The sequence below is a fragment of the Manihot esculenta genome, chromosome 10 (assembly GCF_001659605.2).
Source record: "Manihot esculenta cultivar AM560-2 chromosome 10, M.esculenta_v8, whole genome shotgun sequence".
NCBI lineage: Eukaryota > Viridiplantae > Streptophyta > Magnoliopsida > Malpighiales > Euphorbiaceae > Manihot > Manihot esculenta.
In genome coordinates this window covers 24,580,518-24,599,287 of record NC_035170.2, presented here as the reverse complement: position 1 = coordinate 24,599,287, position 18,770 = coordinate 24,580,518, and the positions used below count along the sequence as shown (strand labels likewise).

Genomic DNA, 18,770 nt, shown 5'->3' with positions numbered 1-18,770 from the left:
GTAAAATTTTTATGTTTTGTTTCGAATTAAACTACATACTTTACAACTGAGTTATATCCTTCGAGCTAAGTGGAGAATACACGAAGCGAAACTCTATTAAACTATATTTTCGAGCCAAGTGGAGCATGCACGAAAGAGTTTTTTTTTTTTGCATTAATAAATAATTTCAAGATGTTAGCACTATATTAATAATTAAATTGCTCAATGTATATATAAATTAATATCTTTTAAGAGAAAAATTATATAATATTTTTTATATACATATAAATAATATATTATTTCTTAAACATTATTCTTTAAAAATTTTATATTATTATAAGAGGTAATAAGAGGTTTTAATGTTTTTCGCTTCTGAAGATGTTTAATTTAGTTAATTTTGATGTTTTAGTTTGATATTATTTAAAAAATTCAATTGAAAACTCAATTTAATTCAAAAACAAAAAAAAAAATAAACTCTTTTATTTTTTTGCAAAAGATAAAATTTTATTGATAAAAATTTAAAAATATAATACAGTTTTAATTCAAAAAATATCATGAAAAGAGAAAGCTCTTGACCACAGCATGAAAAGAGAGACTCATCCCCTAAATGAACAAGAAGAGAAGGAAAAGTCTCAAAAGTTAGAATGATAAAAGAAGAAAAAAAAATAAACTCAAACATCAACGAATTAAGCTTTTTAATTTTAAGTTAAATAAAAAAATTAAGAAATTGAAGATAAAATATTTAATTATAATTTAAACTAAAAATTTAAATTGATTTAAATAAAAATTTAAAATAAATTAAATTAAATTAAATTAAATATCTTCAATAAATATGGCTGATTTAGTGATGATGAACTGAAAAATGCATTGAAAAAAAAAAAAAAAAGTGAAATCTGAATAGTTTCGGAAGTTAAACGTACGCAAAAGAATGACGAATCATTGACCATCATCAGATACACATCACAACCGTTCATCAGCCTCATCCTCAAACAATTCAACGGTCACGATCTCACTTAAAATAAAACTCTCTTGTTGGCGACGTATTCCTCACGTGCACAAAAGCAAACCCATCGAAACTCACACTTCGCTAGTCACCAAACCCCACGCACCCTCGGCGCACTTTCGCACCGTTGCCTCTGGAATCTTCGTTGCCCTATTCTCTTCCACATCCTTCTTCTCTCTCTCTCTCTTCGGCTCTTCCGCGGCGTAACCCCTACCGCGGTCCACGCAGAGAAGACGAAGAAACACATCTTCGCACGCACTTGAACTATACATATATATATCTATAAATCTTACCATTTTCCTCTGAATTTATTCTCCGGTGATTATGGGCAGTACCTTCCTCTCCCCTCCGTCGAAACGCCCTATACAGTACGTTACTATGGCTGACTCCACCTCTGTCAATGGGTCTTCCAAAAAGCGATCTAAACCACCTCCACCTCCCTTGCCGGTTCCTCCGGGTCACGTCTCCTTCCGCCTCCTCTGCCATGCCTCCCGCATCGGTGGTGTTATTGGGAAGTCCGGCAACGTAATTAAGCAGCTTCAGCAGCTGACGGGTGCTAAGATCCGTATTGAGGATGCCCCTGCTGATTCACCTGATCGTGTTATTACCATTATTGCGCAGAATGCTATTGTTTCGAAACTGTCGGTTTCTAGTGAGAATGATGGGAGTGATGGTGCCGTTAGTAATGTGGATGTTGGTGAGCAGGAGGAGCTTGATGTGTCCAAGGCGCAGGAGGCTTTGGTTAAGGTTTTTGAGAGGATTTTGGAGGTGGCGGCGGAGAGTGATGGGATTGGTGTAGTGGGTGGCGTGGTTTCGTGTAGACTGTTGGCTGAGGCTAAACAGGTAGGGTCGGTTATTGGGAAAGGAGGGAAGGTTGTTGAGAAGATAAGGAAAGATTGTGGAGTTAAAATTAGGGTTTTGATCGATAAGCTGCCTGTCTGTGCTTGGCCAACGGAGGAGATGGTCGAGGTAAGGAGAATGTTGAATTGGAGTCTCTATTTGGTATACCAAATTCGACTTTGGGATATAATGGTTTTTTTTTTTTTTGGGCTGCACTGTTTGCTGGATTAGAGAGTTTTTGTCTTGTAGAATAAGCATTGGACTTCTGAAATTGGAGTTTCTCAAATGAAATTAGGCAATTGGTAAAAAAATTTCAGATTTTGGATTATGTAGGGCAAGCTTTGAGCTATAAATTATGTTAAAAGACCAGTATGTTTATTTAAGTTGTTTAGTTTTTTGGCTTCACTACAGAAGTTGCTTTATGGTCTTTGTAAGTTTGATGTTTGACTATCGATTTTGAATCACTAACTTGACTTGTCAAATTCAACCGTTCGGAAAATAATGTTGATCTCTGAAAGCTAGCTAGGACTTGCTTAATTATTCCATTTTTTGTGTATGTCCATTTGGTTGTTAGATTCAGGGTTGACTGGTGTAGGGTTACTAGAGTATATAGACGTTTGAACCTTAGGTTTCAATCACTGAAGAGTTGCTATTGGTGTTTGAACCTTTCTTCTGAAACATAATTGCATCTGTTACTATTGATTTGTATCTGTTGTATTCTAAATGTCATTGTGCTAAATGCTTCAGCCTATGCCCAAACTTCATATTACTTTGTTGTTTTTAGTTTCCAGGGATTGTTTAGATTCAGTATTGTTTTTGTAGAGCAAGTGTTTTAACTTTTGTTGAATTTTTGAGTTTGATTCTTTCCCTTAGTGTAAGTTGCAAAAATTGAACATTGGATCCTGCGCTACACAGCAGTGCTATTTACATCACTCTTTGTTAATAAGAAGGCTTGAAAGTTGATTTAAGGGAAGCATGGTCTGAATTTTCATAATTGAATTTTCTGATGGCGTTTTAAAAACCAATTTTGTTGGGGAGGAATTAAAGGAGTGGTTCACATCTTCAAAGTATGGTTGTTGCAATGGTTTGTCAGTCACTTGGCAGTTAATATTCTTTACTCATTAGTTGGATTAACTACTGGAAGGTAGACCTTTTGCAATATTTGTTTCTTTTTCTTTGGGTGGCGGAGATAATTGGGTGTTTTCAAGGCATTCTCTGGATTTCAGTCACATGTTGGCATTAAAACATTTACAGAAAAAGGTTTTCATGTGGAGAGTATCTTTTTTAAACTGCTGATTTACATTCTCATTCTATGTTCATGCTTCAAGATTTGTATTTGTATTTGATTGGGAAAACAATTTTTGTATATGTCTTCTTCTGTTTGATACTTTCAGATTGAGGGTGATGTTTTGGCTGTAAAGAAAGCTCTTGTTGCAGTTTCTCGCTGCCTTCAAGATTGTCAACCAGTTGATAAAACAAGGATGATCAGCCGCAAACCTGCTGAGGCAATTCCTGCTGAACCTGCACCTGGGGGACGTGTAGATTTTCTTTCACAGCATAATTTGGTGCCACCTACTATGCCAAGTAGCACTACTAGTTATGCTTCAGGGTCTCTGTCTTTGTCATTGAAGTCTGACCGACTGCCCTCCCTGGATGCAAATTCACTACAACAGGAAGTGGTTTTTAGAATTCTTTGTTCCAATGATAGGGTTGGGGGGGTTATTGGAAAGGGAGGCACCATTATAAAGGCTCTGCAGAATGAAACAGGTGCTTCTATTACCATTGGAGCTACTGTAGCTGAGTGTGATGAACGACTGATTACTGTTGCTGCACTAGAGGTTGGGCTTTCTGTTTATCTTCTGTCCATGTTTCTACTTGTCCTTGGATTATGGTGAACGGACTATGGAGTGATAATATGTATTTCTGTGGCTTTTGTGTCTTTCCTGCAGAATCCAGAGTCTCGGTATTCAGCAGCACAAAAGACTGTTGTTCTTGTTTTCTCCAGGTCTGTTGAGGCTGGTATTGAGAATGGCCTAGATTCAAGCTCTGGTGAGGGGTTCCCTGTTAGTGCTAGATTTGTAGTACCATCGAACCATGTTGGTTGTTTGTTGGGAAAAGGAGGCATTATAATATCTGAAATGCGGATGACAACTGGTACTAGCATAAGAGTTTTAGGAGGAGATCAGGTTCCTAAGTGTGTGCCAGAGAATGATCAAGTGGTGCAGGTATGATCATTGATTTATTTTCTGCTAGTTCATTGCTTACGTTCTGAAGATATCCTTTTACATGTGGTAAATTAAAAAGTATATTTATTGAATTTGAAGCTAGTTTATTACTGATTACATTTACTGTTTTGTAAACAAGTCAGTTGAGCTCAAGAGGATGTTGGTCTGATTCTGGGGTGTATTTTATTTTGACACTGAATAGGTGGGAACCATCATAATTTAGTGCTCTTCTCTCTCCTTTGTGTATGTTAAGATGGAAATGAGCCCATTACCTCAATTGCTGAACTGAATAGGGATGTACCTCAATTATTGTTATGGCACCATTTTTTCCCAGCAAAGCTTGTAGGACATGGTTTCTCTGATATTGATATCTTTTTGGAGCTACAAATTCTTGATCTAGCTGAAATATTCATTATTCCTTCTTGTGGTTTGTTTTTCCTTTTTTTTTTTTAAATATATTTTTTCCCTTCATATTTATTTTTGACAGATTTCAGGAGAGCTTATTAACGTGAAAGATGCAATATACCATGTAACTGGCAGACTCCGAGATAACCTTTTCTCCAGTACATTGAGTACTCCTGGAACGAGGAGCTCCTCTGTAATAACTGAGGCTATTCCCTATGGAAGGCTGAGGGAGCCGTTGAGAGATACAGTAAGGGATGTGTTGAGGGATCCATTGAGAGATCCCTTGGGGGATTCATTTAGGGATCCATCAAGGGATACGCTGGGGCTTCCAACAAGGGATACCTTGAGGGATCCATTAAGGGATACGTTGAGGGATCCATTGAGGGGCACACTGAAGGAGCAGCTGAGGGGTCCTGCCCCTGTTAATTTGCATTCATCTATTGGTCTTTCTCATAGTCTGAGTCGACACACTAACATTTCTCAAAGTATGGATCATCTTGGACTTTCCCATAGTTTAGATCGCCCTCCTTCACCAAGGCTATGGGCATCACAGGTAAAAATCTCTCTCTCTCAGGAATAAAAAGGATTAAGCTTATCTATTTCTTATGACTGGGGTTGATTGCAGACAATAGCTGGAGTAAATCCAAGGGCCATTCCAGATACAAGTAGAGGATCGGCTTCTTTTAGAGGTGGCTTAGAACTTGGCAGGTTAGTGTCATATGCAGGTTAAAAAAATGAGAATTCGCTCTGATATTACTGGGATCTAAACTAGAAAGTAGTTAATTGCTAAAATCATGATTAAGTGGTGTCAAAACCATCCTAAAATTTGAGACTGGGGCCCAAATTTTACCGTAAAAACTAAAAAGCTGCAAAGTCATTTCTAGAATTTTAAGTTTGCTTAAATATTCTTCCTGGTACCTTCTGAAACAGCTGGTTACTTGAATTGTATAATGTCATGAATTATATTCTCTTGTCAATCTCTGTAGTGGAAGCAAGTCTGCTTTTGTGACAAATACAACTGTGGAGATTGTAGTCCCGGAAAATGTTATTGGCGCTGTATATGGGGAGAATGGTAGCAATCTGGCTCGTTTACGACAGGTACCTACTTGATTTCTGATTTTTTCATGTAGTTTTGCTTCTTTTTTATTTGTGCTGACCTAAATAGTTCAACAAGTTCATAGTGAACTCATGATATTATTTGACATCCTATAGCTACTGATAATTCTGCTGTTAGTATCTGACACTTTTTTTTGTTTTTGCTTAACTTATTTCTGCTCAATCTGATACTAACAATGAATATAGACTTCGCATTATCTTCTATGAGTTTAGTTTGATTTGTTTAAGAAATCTCCGAGAATTTTATAGATAGCATGTATATCTATATATTTATACTATGTTAACAGTTAAGTTAGAAAACAAACACATGATCAACATAAAACTTCAAGGAAAATCATCTATAAACTTTGTAAATTTTGGTATATAATTAAAATGCAACTTTGGAATAATTTGAATCATATTTACTGTCTAGACAATACAAATTATTCTTTCATTATCTGCAGCCAAATTGTCATGAGTAATACAATAAATCTGACAGGCTTCCTAAATCCAAAACCATTAGAACTGATCAACTTCATGGCAAACTACAATTCTAAAACAGCTTCAATTCAACTATCTGTATATCAAACAAACCTCGTACCTGAAAACCAATTGAATATCTTTCAAAAAAGCCCAGGGAACCATTAATAGTATTATGTATCTGCATATGTTCTTGGAATTATATGAAGTAAAAATAGAGATCATAGAAGACCTTTGCAATTCCAAATGTAAATTGTCATAGAAAAAGCAAAAGAGAACCACACCTTAGGAACTTTTAGCTCAACATTATGGATTGTTCTTGTGTTAAGAAACATGAAATTTAAAATATTCTGCAACTGATTAGCCTCTTATGGGTAACATTTGACACTAGAACAAAGTCCTGTCCTCCTGATGACAAGATATGCATTTGTTTTATTTAATTTATTCCGGAATCTTCTCTTCAATAATAATTAAGGGTAATTTATTCAGAACTTTTTCACACCTTAAGCCATTTTACACATTATATATTTTAAATCAACTTCAGCTCATCGTCTGGTGTAATCAGATCTCAGGTGCCAAGGTTATATTGCATGAACCTCGTCTAGGAACAAGTGACAGGATTGTTGTTATATCTGGGACACCTGATGAAACCCAAGCTGCTCAAAGTCTCCTTCAAGCATTTATCCTCACTGGCCAATGATGATAAAAAAAAATGCTTGGTTATGATTCATTAGTTTCACAAAAAAAGAAAGAAAATTTCCATTAGCGGTCTGTTTCGGCTGGTTTTCTTTTGACAAAACTGTGTACACTAATCCTGTCCTAGTTAGCCCTAGTTATTCATTTATGTTGTCTTAGTGATGGAACATCTCTTGTTTCTGGTACTTGATGCAACTTCTCATAACCATTTACTGTGACCTGGCCATGGCTCTGGCAACTTTCCCTGGTTTGACAAAAGCTGCAATGCTAAAGAACGTGCTTCTGTTAATACTTCATAATCTTTCTGCCCATTTCATTGAGAAAACATTGAATTCAAATAGATTTACAGTTTTACATATGAAATGTACAGTGAAGCATTGACCGTCTCAAGGACAAAATGAACAAATACCATAATTCAACAGACCGTCAATAATATCAACACACTACTTTGTTTCATCAATAGTGCAAATTTCTTCGAGTCTATACAAGGTAATATAATCAGTTGATTCATGTAACAACTACATTTCCAATTTGTTTCAGCTAAGATACGACTACCAGAAAGAGTACAGAAACAGAAGCGATGGTAAAAAATAAGGAATGTACATTTGTCTAGGTGTACATACCGTTCACAAGGTATTGAGATGGCATCTTAAGTGGTTGATTATGATAACACTTAAAAGGTTTCACAAGAAAAACAAAGCACATTGATGGAACAAAATTTTAAAGTTTAATTATTTTTTATGTGCAAATTGAAATTAGATAACGATATTCAAATTCATTGTCAAGTTCAATTCAAAGAATAGAACTAAATAAATTTAATTATATGTAGTCCTAAATGTTATATTTTTTATTATACTTAAGCTCTTGAATTACAACTATGGTTGCACAAGTTCTGAAGGTGCAAGAATGCAAGTGTTCTTCACATGAAAATTAATGGAGATTATAGTAATTAACCATTCTAAATCACGCAATGCAATCATACAACCTCATGGATGACAGAATTTGATCTGGTGGAAGTAAAACAGCATCACTTAAAATTCTTAGAATTCTTTAAAAATAAAGGGAAAATTTCTTGGAACCAAATTCCTTACTGTTCCTGATTCAGGCTGGACATGACTTGAGACTGAGATCTTGGAACTTTAGCTTCTTGCTGCTCTTAGCTCCTACCAGAGCTGCATATTGGTTCCACGTTTTAAATTGCAAGCCAAACTCCTGCGACTGTGAGATGGAAAACAAAACCCTTTGTCCTATATGTGTAACTGCTTGACATGAAGAAATCTTCTCAAAATTGGGGATTCAAAATAGGCAAACAAGGCAAGTCACCTCACAAGCGTTCTCCAAACACATTTGCCTAGCTAACGTTTCATTTGGTAGTATCAGAGAAGCACCGACACTTAGAATTGTTCAGAATTTCCAAGTACAACAAATAAATAGAATACAATCGAGTCTCTTGATAGTGGTCAAACATTTATTATCCAGTGGAACCTCGACATATCCAAAGTGCCAGATTAGAAGACAGAAATAAATTGGATAGCCATATAATTTGTCTGCTTCGAGTTAATCATCTTTTAGTGTTGACAAGGCGTATAGAGCAATGGAGTAAAGAAGCCGTTTCAATTCTGTGTCAAATCTTTATCCATCTTTGAAGCAATCTCTATTTTGTTAACGATGGACTAGAAACTATCTATCAAGTCACCTGAATTTCCTGGATACATCATATATGCTTATTACCTACAATTCTTGATCAAACAATTAAAGTTCTGAAACTACATGAGGATTTTGAGACCCAAACGAATGACCAAGCATTATTGGTCAGTTGTCAAGGAAAAAGCCTTGAGATAACTGTCTTCTACAATGTGAACATTGCTTTTCCAATGACTTGTAATGAATTGTAGAAAGGTCATTTTATGGCTAAACTAACAAACATATAAAATGGGCAAGAAATTAGTGACACCTTGGAAAGCTCAGCAAGTGAAATAAATGTCAACCCACATTTTAATAGGGAATTCTGGAACTCAATCATGAATAAACAAGGCACTTTTTTCCTAAGAAACATCCTGAAGGTTTGAATTATAAATTATGAATTCTACATAATCTGTACATAGTAATTTTCCTCTTCATAAAAGTACAAACAAATGTAGCACTGGCAACGGGAGAAAGGACCACAGTCTTCAAATGGCTTGTAGATAGCATTATTTTCACTGTTACAGCATGTTCTGTTTGTCTTGAAAATGGATGTCTAGTTTTCAAGAGCTTTATCCAAATTTAACTTCAAATAATTAAATATATTTAACGATACCTTTTATAAAAATCATACTTAAAACAGGAAATTATTCAGCATCAATTTCAAATTATACAAGTATAAAGATATCGTGATAAAAAAAATTAATTATATTTGTAGAATTTTATTCAATTCCTAATTCTATAATCCACCAAAATTTACTGTGATTTGGGACTCCCAAAACTTTTTTTTATATGGGGATCATAATGTCCTTTTTAGTGACACCTTCCTCTCAGAAGCTTCTAATAGCTATTCCTTAAATATTGTGCAACTTCTGCTTTCATTAGATTGAACCTGTATTATTCTCACCCTTTCTTGTTCCTCTCTGTGCTACTATTCTAATGCATCAGAAATTTGTCTGGTTGTCGAATGACTGTTAAACAAGCATGACATGCCACTTTATTTTCTCTTTGATTTGCATTGTCTGGTCAAGGTGCAGCATGCTCATGCAAATTCTTCCAAGGTCAGTTAATTTTTATTGGTTACGATATGAAGTGCAAACTTAAAAGATCTCAAAGTTCTTATATTTAAAACCAACTAAAATTGGGGCAAGACAGCAGGGAAGGATATCCTAAATAAGGTGCGAAATCACAAACTATGAATTGTTTTCTGATTTTTAACCACTTCTTAAGGGATTATGGTAGAGGATATATGGAGGATGATTTTAGTAGGGAGGGTTTATATGGAGGACTGTTATGGGCCTTATTTGGCTAAATATGGCTTAGATTATCTGGAAGGATGACTGAGAAGTGAGAGGAAGAGTGGAGCAGATGGCAAGGAGGCAATGGATATTTACTAGAAATGAGTAGGAGGTTCCTTCTCTTTTCATGTGTGTTGATTGGTGGTAATGTTGATTCTCTTTTTTCTTTTGTTGTGATGACTGTGAGCTGTTTCTCTCTCCCTGAGACTACCTTCCTAACCTGTTTGTGCCAGCAAGGAAGGATGCTTTGATGAGTCCTTGTTTGCAGATATCTTTGAGAAGGTTGATCTTAGATTGTACCCCTTGTGAAGGAAACCCAACATGGGGAGGTAGATATCTTCTCTACTTGTGGGTCAGGATAAGAATAGGAGATAAATGTAGGTTTAACATGCAAGTGCCAATCTTGGAATATTGGTAGAGACTAGGGAGATTGTGAAGGGGAACTAGAGAGAAGTAAAGGAAGATGCCTATACCTTCCAAAGATACCTACCTAACTAGCTAAGGATTTTGACAACAACAACTTCTAGAGGGGAAGAGGACCCTTGCAGAAGTGACACCGGAACAGACATCACTTCTACTACAATGAGGCAGTTTCATTTATAGAAATGTCCCAAAGCAAGCTCAATACAACAAAAGATTTCTGGTTGGAGAACTGTAGGCTCAGTCGATGCTTTCACTGCGTTTGAAGATTCAAATCTCTGTACTCCTGCAGATGGCTCGTTTAAGAACCAAAGTTTTTGTTACAATGGACAGTTTCAATTGATTCTATTGATGTATATTTTGTTGATTCCTCCTGTAAATAATCAACTTTTGTACATTTCTTGGTCCCTTTTATTCATATTTTCATCTATACAGGGAACGGAAAAGAAATTATCCTACTGTTTTCTTTTTCTTTTCTTTTCTAGTTGGTGTTCTTGGCCAAATCAAATATGAATGGAACGGGAGGGGAAGCCACAGTAAACTAATTTGAAATTAAAAAATTTTATTTGAATTCAATTTAATTTTTTTTTATACATGATTTTGTTAGAATTTATTTGAATTTTTTATGCCAAGTGGGATAATTTGTATTTTTTATTTTTATTTTTAAGTTATATACCCTGCCAAATGTATATATCTGTTTCTTCGAATTGATTGATTTCTTTCTCTGCGTTTATTGTTTTCTTTTCCTTTTCCTTGCCTCCTCAAAACAATATCTTTTTCTTTTTTTCTCTTTTTCACACTTTTCATATTAGAAACATTTTTGCGTTTTGTTGCGGTCCACTTTGAATATGTAATAAAAATCTTAGTCCAAATATAAAAAGGTTTGTTATATGAATTTAATTGAAAATTATAAAATGGGTAAATTGTACTATTGATATACAAATCATAGGACATATTTGTTGGAATTAAAGAGGCCATGGATTGGCAGGAGAACTTATAGGTTTGTATCCTCTATTTGAAACTTTATATAAAAATTGAATTTAATTGATTTTTTTTTAATAATTCTCTTATTTAAATTTTTTTAATTGAAAAATTTTTTATTTTAAAACAAAACAAAACAAATTGAAATTTTAAATGGTTTTACAAGAATTTAAAATTCAGAAGTTCCTTAAAGAAAATTATATGAGCCTTTTGTTACAAATCAAAAGGATCCTTTTATTCTTCTTTCATAGAAATTCACAACAATTTATGACATTGAGATTGTGAAAAAATATTTCTCTAAAAAAATTATATAGATGCAATAGGAAAATGTTATTATCTTAAAAGTTCTTTTTGGCTAAAAACAAGTATTTTTTTTTAAATAATTTTAATAACAATATTAAATATATTAAGCATAAGTAGATTGAAAATTAAATAGAGAGAGTTCCATTAATTATAACATACAAGTTAGAAAAAGGAAATTCTCTCAATAAAAATATATTTTTTATTTTTTATATTTTATTTTTAATGTTTTAAAATTATTCAAAATATTTCACTTTTATTTTATATTATTAAAATAATATAATATTATTAATTAATCAATTCCGCTTTTATAATTTTTCTAATAAAATCAAGTTCAAATTATGAGTTTTTTATAATTTCAACCCAACGCCCTCTACCTTAATAATCATTCTGAAAATTTAAAATTTCTCTAAAAAACAATGATAAATATTTGAAATTTGATAACTTGCCTGCCACAATAAAATAAATAAATAAATACAAATATTATTTTATCTATATTTGGAGCACCTCCAATCATATCTTCCCAAGCTTCATAGGAAATCCAATCACACCACAAAGAATGAAGGCCCGCATGGTAATTTTGGAAGATTCTACCTCTGTCGCCTGAAATTCCGCCGTTGGTGTCCTTTGTTGCAGAGGCCTGGCAACTAATTCCGTGGCACAATCCGTAATTGATGTCCATTTCCAGGGCTTATCTCCTAACCCTCTTCGTCCCCATTTTCACCGCCGCTTCTTTCCCCTTTTCTCTCTTTTGACCCATCGTGGAAATCCCGTTCTCTTCCCAAATTTAGGTCTCTCTCTGCCCACGTTATTTTCTTCTATGTTTCACACTGAAGAACCAGGAAAATTAAATTATTATTATGTCTGACATTCTGTTTTGTTAATTTAATAGTTATTAATCATCTTCTGTTGAATTTTTTTATTGGCTTTCTTTTTAATGTTTTCGCTTTCTTTCTCTTTTTTCTTTTCTGGGATTTTTGTTATCTTGTTTCTAAGTTGAAAAAGTTTTGAGCTTTTGAATTCTGGGACACTTTAAAGATTGTTCATTGTTCATGCTGGTGTAAGATTTTAATCTCTTTGTTTTTGGGTTTTTTTTCCTTCTTGGTTTTTTTTTTCGGGGGCAGTTTTAGCACTTCTTGTTTTTTTTTGGATCCTTTTGTACCATTTTATTATTGCTGTTAGTGTAATGAAAAATGCCCAGTTCAAATATACAACCATCAATGTATCCTCCAGAACCAATGAATACACGGACCCAGTTGGAAGAAGAAGATGAAGATATAGCTGGTGGTGGGGAGGAATCCATAGACAACCCTAATATCCATTATGAAAACGGGACTGGAACCGGAGGTGGTGTAGATGATGTTCCCCCTAGCGCCATTCATGTTACTGCTGGACCAGATTATCCTTTGGTCGCTGGAAATGGTGGCGATGCTGACCAGCTCACCCTATCTTTTCAGGGTGAGGTATATGTGTTTGATGCTGTTTCCCCAGATAAGGTAAGTGTGGTGTTGGTCGAATTGTTTTTATTTTATTTTATTTTTATGCTGCTAGTGTAGCTGAAGAGTGCTGGATTTGCTCCCGGGTTGTGGTTAATTTTATGAATTATTCTGTGTTTTCCTTCTTATTGCTTGTTAATCATTGGGACTTCGTGTCAGCTTGTTTAGCCTGAATTGTTTTCACGTGTTCATTCTTGCTTAGTGAAGGTTTGCATGGAATTGTCTTACTAAGCAATGTTTGCCCAGTTGTTTTACGTGTGGTGGTAAACATAGTTTCGGTTAGCGTTTTGAATCATACCTGTACTTGTTATTCACCTGAAACTGAAAGTGCTTTAGGTTTCCTTCTTTTTCTTGAGTTATTTCCTCAAGCTGTTTTTGTTATTCAATGACATTCCTGAAGAGTTCTGGTTATCCACCTCAGTTTAGTAGTTTTGGTTCAAGATCTCATGTGGGCATTATTCTTAATTTTTTATATTTCAGTAGTATTTTTTCAACAAAAAATTGAGTACTTGATGTTTTTTCTTTTTTTTTTTTAGCTGAAGAGTACTTGATGCTGTTTAACTGTATGAATTTTGGTTGTTTATTCCTACTATCATGTTTCCTCAGCTTCATGAATAACTACCAGACAGTTCAGTTTGTACCAATTTGTTTCATTCTGGCTAATTGTTTCTACTGAAAATGAATTTTCCCTGTCTTCTGATAAATTTGTGTGTGATTTACTATTTAGCATTTCTTTTCTTCAAGAACTGTCTGTTAGTTGTGAAATTTCATGTTCATGTTGGTCACTTTTGAAGGAGTTGTGTGCATGTTGGATAATCATGAGTATGAAAGTTTTGATTTTATGTTTCTGTAAGTGTGTTATAATGTTTAGTGGGTGTTGCATTTAAGTCATTATTTCAGAACGAGAATAGTTTTTCATCGAAAATCTGTCCTCCTGATTTCAAGTAGTTCTGTTATTCTAAGTAAACTGTATAATGATTCTAAGTACTTTGTTTCATGATTCTTTGGCAGGTGCAGGCAGTGCTGTTACTTCTAGGTGGATATGAAATCCCTTCTGGCATTCCTGCCCCAGTGCCTCTTAACCTGAGGGTATGTTTCATTATATTCATGTAAATTTTCTTACAATGATATCTTTGTGTGTCGATCCTATCTTCATACATTAACTAGCTATGATTCATTTCTCCTAGGGTCCAAGTGACTTGTCTGGAAGGTCAATTCAGCCTCAGAGAGCTGCTTCTTTACGTAGGTTCAGGGAAAAGAGAAAGGAGCGCTGTTTTGATAAGAAAATCCGTTACAGTGTTCGAAAAGAAGTTGCACTTAGGTATTCTAAAAATTCATTTACTTTTATTTTTCTTTCTGCATGAATGTGAGTGGCTTGCTTGTTCTTAAGAGTATTTATGATTGGTACACATGGTTTCACCAATATATAATGCTTCAACTTTCTCTTACTATCCTTTATACAATAAAAATACCATTGCGGCTTTTTTTTTGAAAGGTGATTAAAACTTGTGCTTGCATATTCCTTTTCTTAAGTATTTTACAATTTGAGATCAATGAGGTTGAGGTGTGTCTTCTGGGAAGTATCATTTATATGTTTGGAAAAGAAGTTTGGATGGGATTGTTTAATGGTTAGTTCTCCACAAAAGCTGTATGCATATAGTCAGAGGGCTAACTGCATCTGTTGTAAAATTTAGCAATTTTTCTAATCCTTGGTGCTTTTTCCTTTAATAGTTGCACATATTATCAGCAGAAATTGCTATAGCCTTTTGAATACAGAAAATAGCAAATTGTATGAGTTTAGGATGATAATTTTTCCCATGATTTTCTTCAACGTCTGAACATAAATGAAATGCTACAAATATAACAAGATTTTTTGAGATTTCAAGGCTGTGAAGGAGTTGCATTTTTTGGAACCTTTTCTAAGAATGGTACCTGATTATTTTGCTGCTTTAGTTTATCAGAAGGCAAAGATTTTTGCCCCAAGTTGTTTTCTATATGGTATGGCTATTATCTAGAGTTTAATCTCCACCACTCTCTGCGTCCTTTCTTTTTCTTAGAGATTTTGGAGCATGGGCATTTTCCATGAATATCTTTTGTTAATTGTTAAGGTAGAAAGAAAGTTCAGTTCGTGAAGAGAAATTGCTAAAGATGGGATACCAGTTATCAATCGGACAGCATCTTAGCTTGAAAATACCAATTAAGGCTGCCATGCCATATATTTCTTAATATCTTTCACTTCATTTACTAATCTAGTGTGCTTTTCCCAACTGCTCGTCAATATCCTATATTTTAATATGTCCTGTGTGGCTATTTTCAGGATGCAGCGTAAGAAGGGCCAATTTACTTCATCCAAGGCTAGTTCTGATGAAGCAGGCTTAGCTTCTTCTGGATGGAGTGCAACACAGGGTTCTGGACAAGATGACAGCATTGTAGAAACTTTGTGAGTGTCAATTCGTTTCTTCAAATTTCAATCTCTATGACTCTTTCTATTGCTGTCTCATAAAGGTGACATGACAGTACTTTATGCTGCTATATCATAGTTGAAAATGTTTTTGCAGAACTACCCATTTTGTCATTTCAACAGAGAGTGGGACTATTTGCAACCCATATGTTGAATGTCACAACCTCGTATTGCTGTTAGTTTACACTGAATAGTGAAAACTCCCATCAAATATCGCCCTTTTCCCAATTCTTTGAATTGTTTGCCAATTTTGTCTACCCCCACCCCAACTCTTGGTTGCTGCCTTGTTTTTAACTTTTGGGAAAAACAAATCTACTGGCTTTTTTTTATTTTACCAAAAAAAAAAAATCATTAGCCTCCAATAAGCAGTATGAAAGTGGTTTTATCCCAAGAAAGCAGTATAAAAGTGGTGGATGGAAAAGAAAAATCAATATGAAATCAAGAGATTCTTAGATAATGAAGGTTGAAAAAACCATATTGATATGGGAGTGTACAAGTGCTGTGCCCAGTACATCAAATGGGGGCTTATTTCAGGACAGATTTTGATTCCCCAGTTTGCTATTTGCTGTAGTTTTGTCTTCAGGAGTGATTATCATAATAATGACTACACGTTGACATGATTAAGGAAAATTTGAATCGTACAATTCATGTTAAACATCCTCTAAATTCTTGTCTTCTGCTTCTTCTCTTTGGTTATGAGGACAATGTGAACATGGGGGGAAATATGTGGGAGAGAGAGGGCTTCAACATGTTTAGGTCTAGTCTTACAGTAGCATGTTTATGAGGCAGTGGCATTTGATATTCTAGCTGTAGAGATAGCCACATCCTTCAGCCAGAATGACGAATATCCTTCCTTATAAGACTTCTTCTGGTGATTTTATGCAGATGTACTCATTGTGGAACCAGCTCAAACTCAACTCCAATGATGCGTCGTGGACCAGCTGGTCCAAGAACCCTTTGTAATGCATGTGGTCTCAAGTGGGCTAACAAGGTTGGTAGAATTATGAATCTGGTAGTAACTTCTGTTCCAAATAAATCATTGGCTGAACTTGTTCAAGTCATCTCCTTGGGATTGTTTGCATGTTGCAGGGAATCTTGAGAGACCTTTCCAAGGCCTCAAGCATGAGGATTAAAGGTCCCCCTGCAAAGCCAACTGAACAGGTACATGCCTTGTGAAGATAATAATATATTTTGTTTTTATTGAGTTGTCTTGAGCTTTCTTATATTCGCAAATATAATAAGTTAATATTCAGGCTTTTGAGTTTTATTTGCTTTGTAATACCTGGCTGTTATTAGTTGCTGTACACAGGAGCACATTTGCAGTTGAATGACAGTAGCACACTTGCACTAAATATAATAATATTGGTGGATCTCTCACTTTACCCTCTGAGCCACCCATCTATCTGAACAGATTCACTATCAAGCTCTTGCCTTCTCTCTGATCTTCTTTTCCTGTATCATTTCATTTCACTTTCTTCATTGTCTTGTAATTCTCTTTAAATATAATTGTTTATATATTTAAATCAGATGGCAATTTTCTTTCATGTGGCTGTGAAACGAACTATCTTAGAATCTTTGAACCAGATGAAAATGACAGCAGCAGAGCAATTTATATGTAGTCTAACTAAAAAAAAAAATTCCCACTCAGCTTAACCCAACAACTTCATTGTTTTATCTTAGCTTTCCAGAAAGAGTCATGTGGAAAATACAAACCTTTTAAGACCCTTGCCCACAAGCTAAAAGAATTTAGAAGAAGTCGCTAATATACTTAGATAAATGTGTTAAATTTAATTTCTCAAAATCCTTAAAACCAAGACCTCTAAATTTAGGCTGCCAAGAACTTTGCCAACTAAAACCAACTATATTTCCAAGTCACATCATCACTATCCCACCAAAAATTGGATATTAGACTAGTTAACTTAGCATAAAAAATTGGATAAGAGTTTGGAGTATAGAATTAATACTAAAAGCATAGCACAATTCTAAAACCATAATTTAATTTACATGTCCAATACGGATACTATTACATGAACAAAAAACCTTGCCCTACTTCCTGTTGCCCTGCTTCATTAAATGAACAAGTTGGATAGAGTGGAATTTGGTTTTGGGAGAAAACTTGTAGTTAGAAAAGCAGGGCGGGATTTGACCATGGTGGATTTACCACAGGCGTAAAGAGTTGTACTAGCTATGCATTTGGCTGAATTTTTCTTTGAGAGAGATCTGTATGCTGGATTTTTTACCTGAACCATGGTCGAAGTGGAAGAATCAATAGTGAGTTGATTGAATTGATACTGAATCAAATTCATTTTCTAAAAGGTTATTTGATCCTACAACTTCAAAATTTAAGATTTCACCTCATTTTTAATGTGAAAAGTTCACCTAGGACTTTCACTTGGCTATTTCTTTCCTCATTTTAAAGGTATTTTCAGTACATAAATAACTTCTAATTAATTTTGGGAAATTTTTTTTCCAATGGTCGGTTCTCAATTCACAAAATGGAAATTTCAGTGTCAATTTGACAAATATTGGTAGGCCATTAACTGATTTTCCATCAGATGATGATGCTTATGTGAGGGTTGTTGGGTTTGAGCAATCATCTTCTCCTTAATCACGCCATTCTTTTCACCAAGTGATTCTTGATGGGGAACCTCAAACTGCAACAGAAGTGAAAGTTGCAGGTTCTAATTCACTAGGAAGCTGGGATTATCGTCATATCATGCGTTGCGAGGTTGAATCTTAAGAATCCTCTGATGTTTCTCCGTGGGAAGATGCACAGCATTTTAATTGAATCCATTATTTTCTTATTTGTATTTTTGCTTTACTATCTTTGTATGTGATTCATGTATGGCTGTATGAATGTATTATTTCTCTGCACAGGGTGAAGGTGAAGCTAACGGGCTGGATATTGTAACCATGGCAGCAGATATAGTCTCATCTTCTAATGGCGATAATTCAACAGTGACTGCTGAGACATGAATCGAGAGTTGCAGGGATTGAGCTTCGAAGTCAGAGAGCATGTGGTTCACATCCCAGATTAATGTTGGCGTTTGAAAATGTAAGTTGGATAGATAGATAGATAAACAGGTAGAGATTGGTTGCCATGCAGAAATCGACATTCAGACATTAGAAAACAGATTCACAGCCTCTGTAATAGCTTTGTGCTGTGCTTCAACCAACTGTAAATGTAATTAGGAGCCTCCAGTCTTGTCATTTATACATATGTAAAACGTTTAGAAACATTTGTGCAATAAGCTTCAAATAGAAGATCAATCTGTAAATGTGATGTATTTTTTTTTTTGGGATTTTCTTATAATTGTAGCATGTACTTGCATAAGTTGTTTGGTGGGTTATATTCAGTTCGAAACAGCATGATCAAGAAATCAAACCAAATTGAAATTTTCGATTTAA

At 34.7% G+C, this 18,770-nt stretch overlaps 2 protein-coding genes across 6 annotated transcripts; both read left to right on the top strand.

Moving 5' to 3' along the window:
- Positions 1-1,049: 1,049 nt before the first annotated feature.
- LOC110625091 (KH domain-containing protein HEN4) lies at positions 1,050-10,521 on the top strand. 3 transcript variants are annotated; one of them, XM_021770623.2, is made up of 7 exons: positions 1,050-1,951; positions 3,217-3,660; positions 3,772-4,047; positions 4,535-5,005; positions 5,078-5,160; positions 5,439-5,550; positions 9,438-10,521. In XM_021770623.2, exons 1-7 carry the CDS (start codon positions 1,307-1,309, stop codon positions 9,474-9,476), a joined length of 2,070 nt encoding a protein of 689 aa, XP_021626315.1. In that variant the 5' UTR covers positions 1,050-1,306; the 3' UTR covers positions 9,477-10,521. The 3 variants fall into 3 exon arrangements, with proteins under 3 accessions (XP_021626315.1, XP_021626314.1, XP_021626313.1); XM_021770622.2 differs by having other exon boundaries at positions 7,264-10,521; XM_021770621.2 differs by having other exon boundaries at positions 6,593-10,521.
- A 1,393-nt stretch (positions 10,522-11,914) lies between these two features.
- LOC110625382 (GATA transcription factor 28) lies at positions 11,915-18,659 on the top strand. 3 transcript variants are annotated; one of them, XM_021771014.2, is made up of 8 exons: positions 11,917-12,196; positions 12,639-12,901; positions 13,913-13,990; positions 14,089-14,222; positions 15,219-15,341; positions 16,248-16,353; positions 16,452-16,523; positions 18,240-18,659. In XM_021771014.2, the coding sequence occupies exons 2-8, from the start codon at positions 12,644-12,646 to the stop codon at positions 18,336-18,338; spliced, it is 870 nt and encodes a 289-aa protein (XP_021626706.1). In that variant the 5' UTR covers positions 11,917-12,196; positions 12,639-12,643; the 3' UTR covers positions 18,339-18,659. The 3 variants fall into 3 exon arrangements, with proteins under 3 accessions (XP_043816480.1, XP_021626706.1, XP_021626705.1); XM_043960545.1 differs by having other exon boundaries at positions 11,915-12,896; positions 13,974-13,990; XM_021771013.2 differs by having other exon boundaries at positions 11,917-12,901.
- Positions 18,660-18,770: the final 111 nt, after the last annotated feature.

Excerpts from the sequence above, each read along its gene's own strand:
- LOC110625382 (XM_021771013.2), top strand. The coding sequence starts at position 12,599 with ATGCCCAGTTCAAATATACAACCATCAATGTATCCTCCAGAACCAATG. Across the intron at positions 12,902-13,912 it reads ATGCTGTTTCCCCAGATAAG|GTGCAGGCAGTGCTGTTACT; the intron begins GTAAGTGTGGTG and ends ATTCTTTGGCAG. Across the intron at positions 14,223-15,218 it reads CGAAAAGAAGTTGCACTTAG|GATGCAGCGTAAGAAGGGCC; the intron begins GTATTCTAAAAA and ends GGCTATTTTCAG.
- LOC110625091 (XM_021770621.2), top strand. The coding sequence starts at position 1,307 with ATGGGCAGTACCTTCCTCTCCCCTCCGTCGAAACGCCCTATACAGTAC. Across the intron at positions 1,952-3,216 it reads CAACGGAGGAGATGGTCGAG|ATTGAGGGTGATGTTTTGGC; the intron begins GTAAGGAGAATG and ends TGATACTTTCAG. Across the intron at positions 5,006-5,077 it reads CAAGGCTATGGGCATCACAG|ACAATAGCTGGAGTAAATCC; the intron begins GTAAAAATCTCT and ends GGTTGATTGCAG.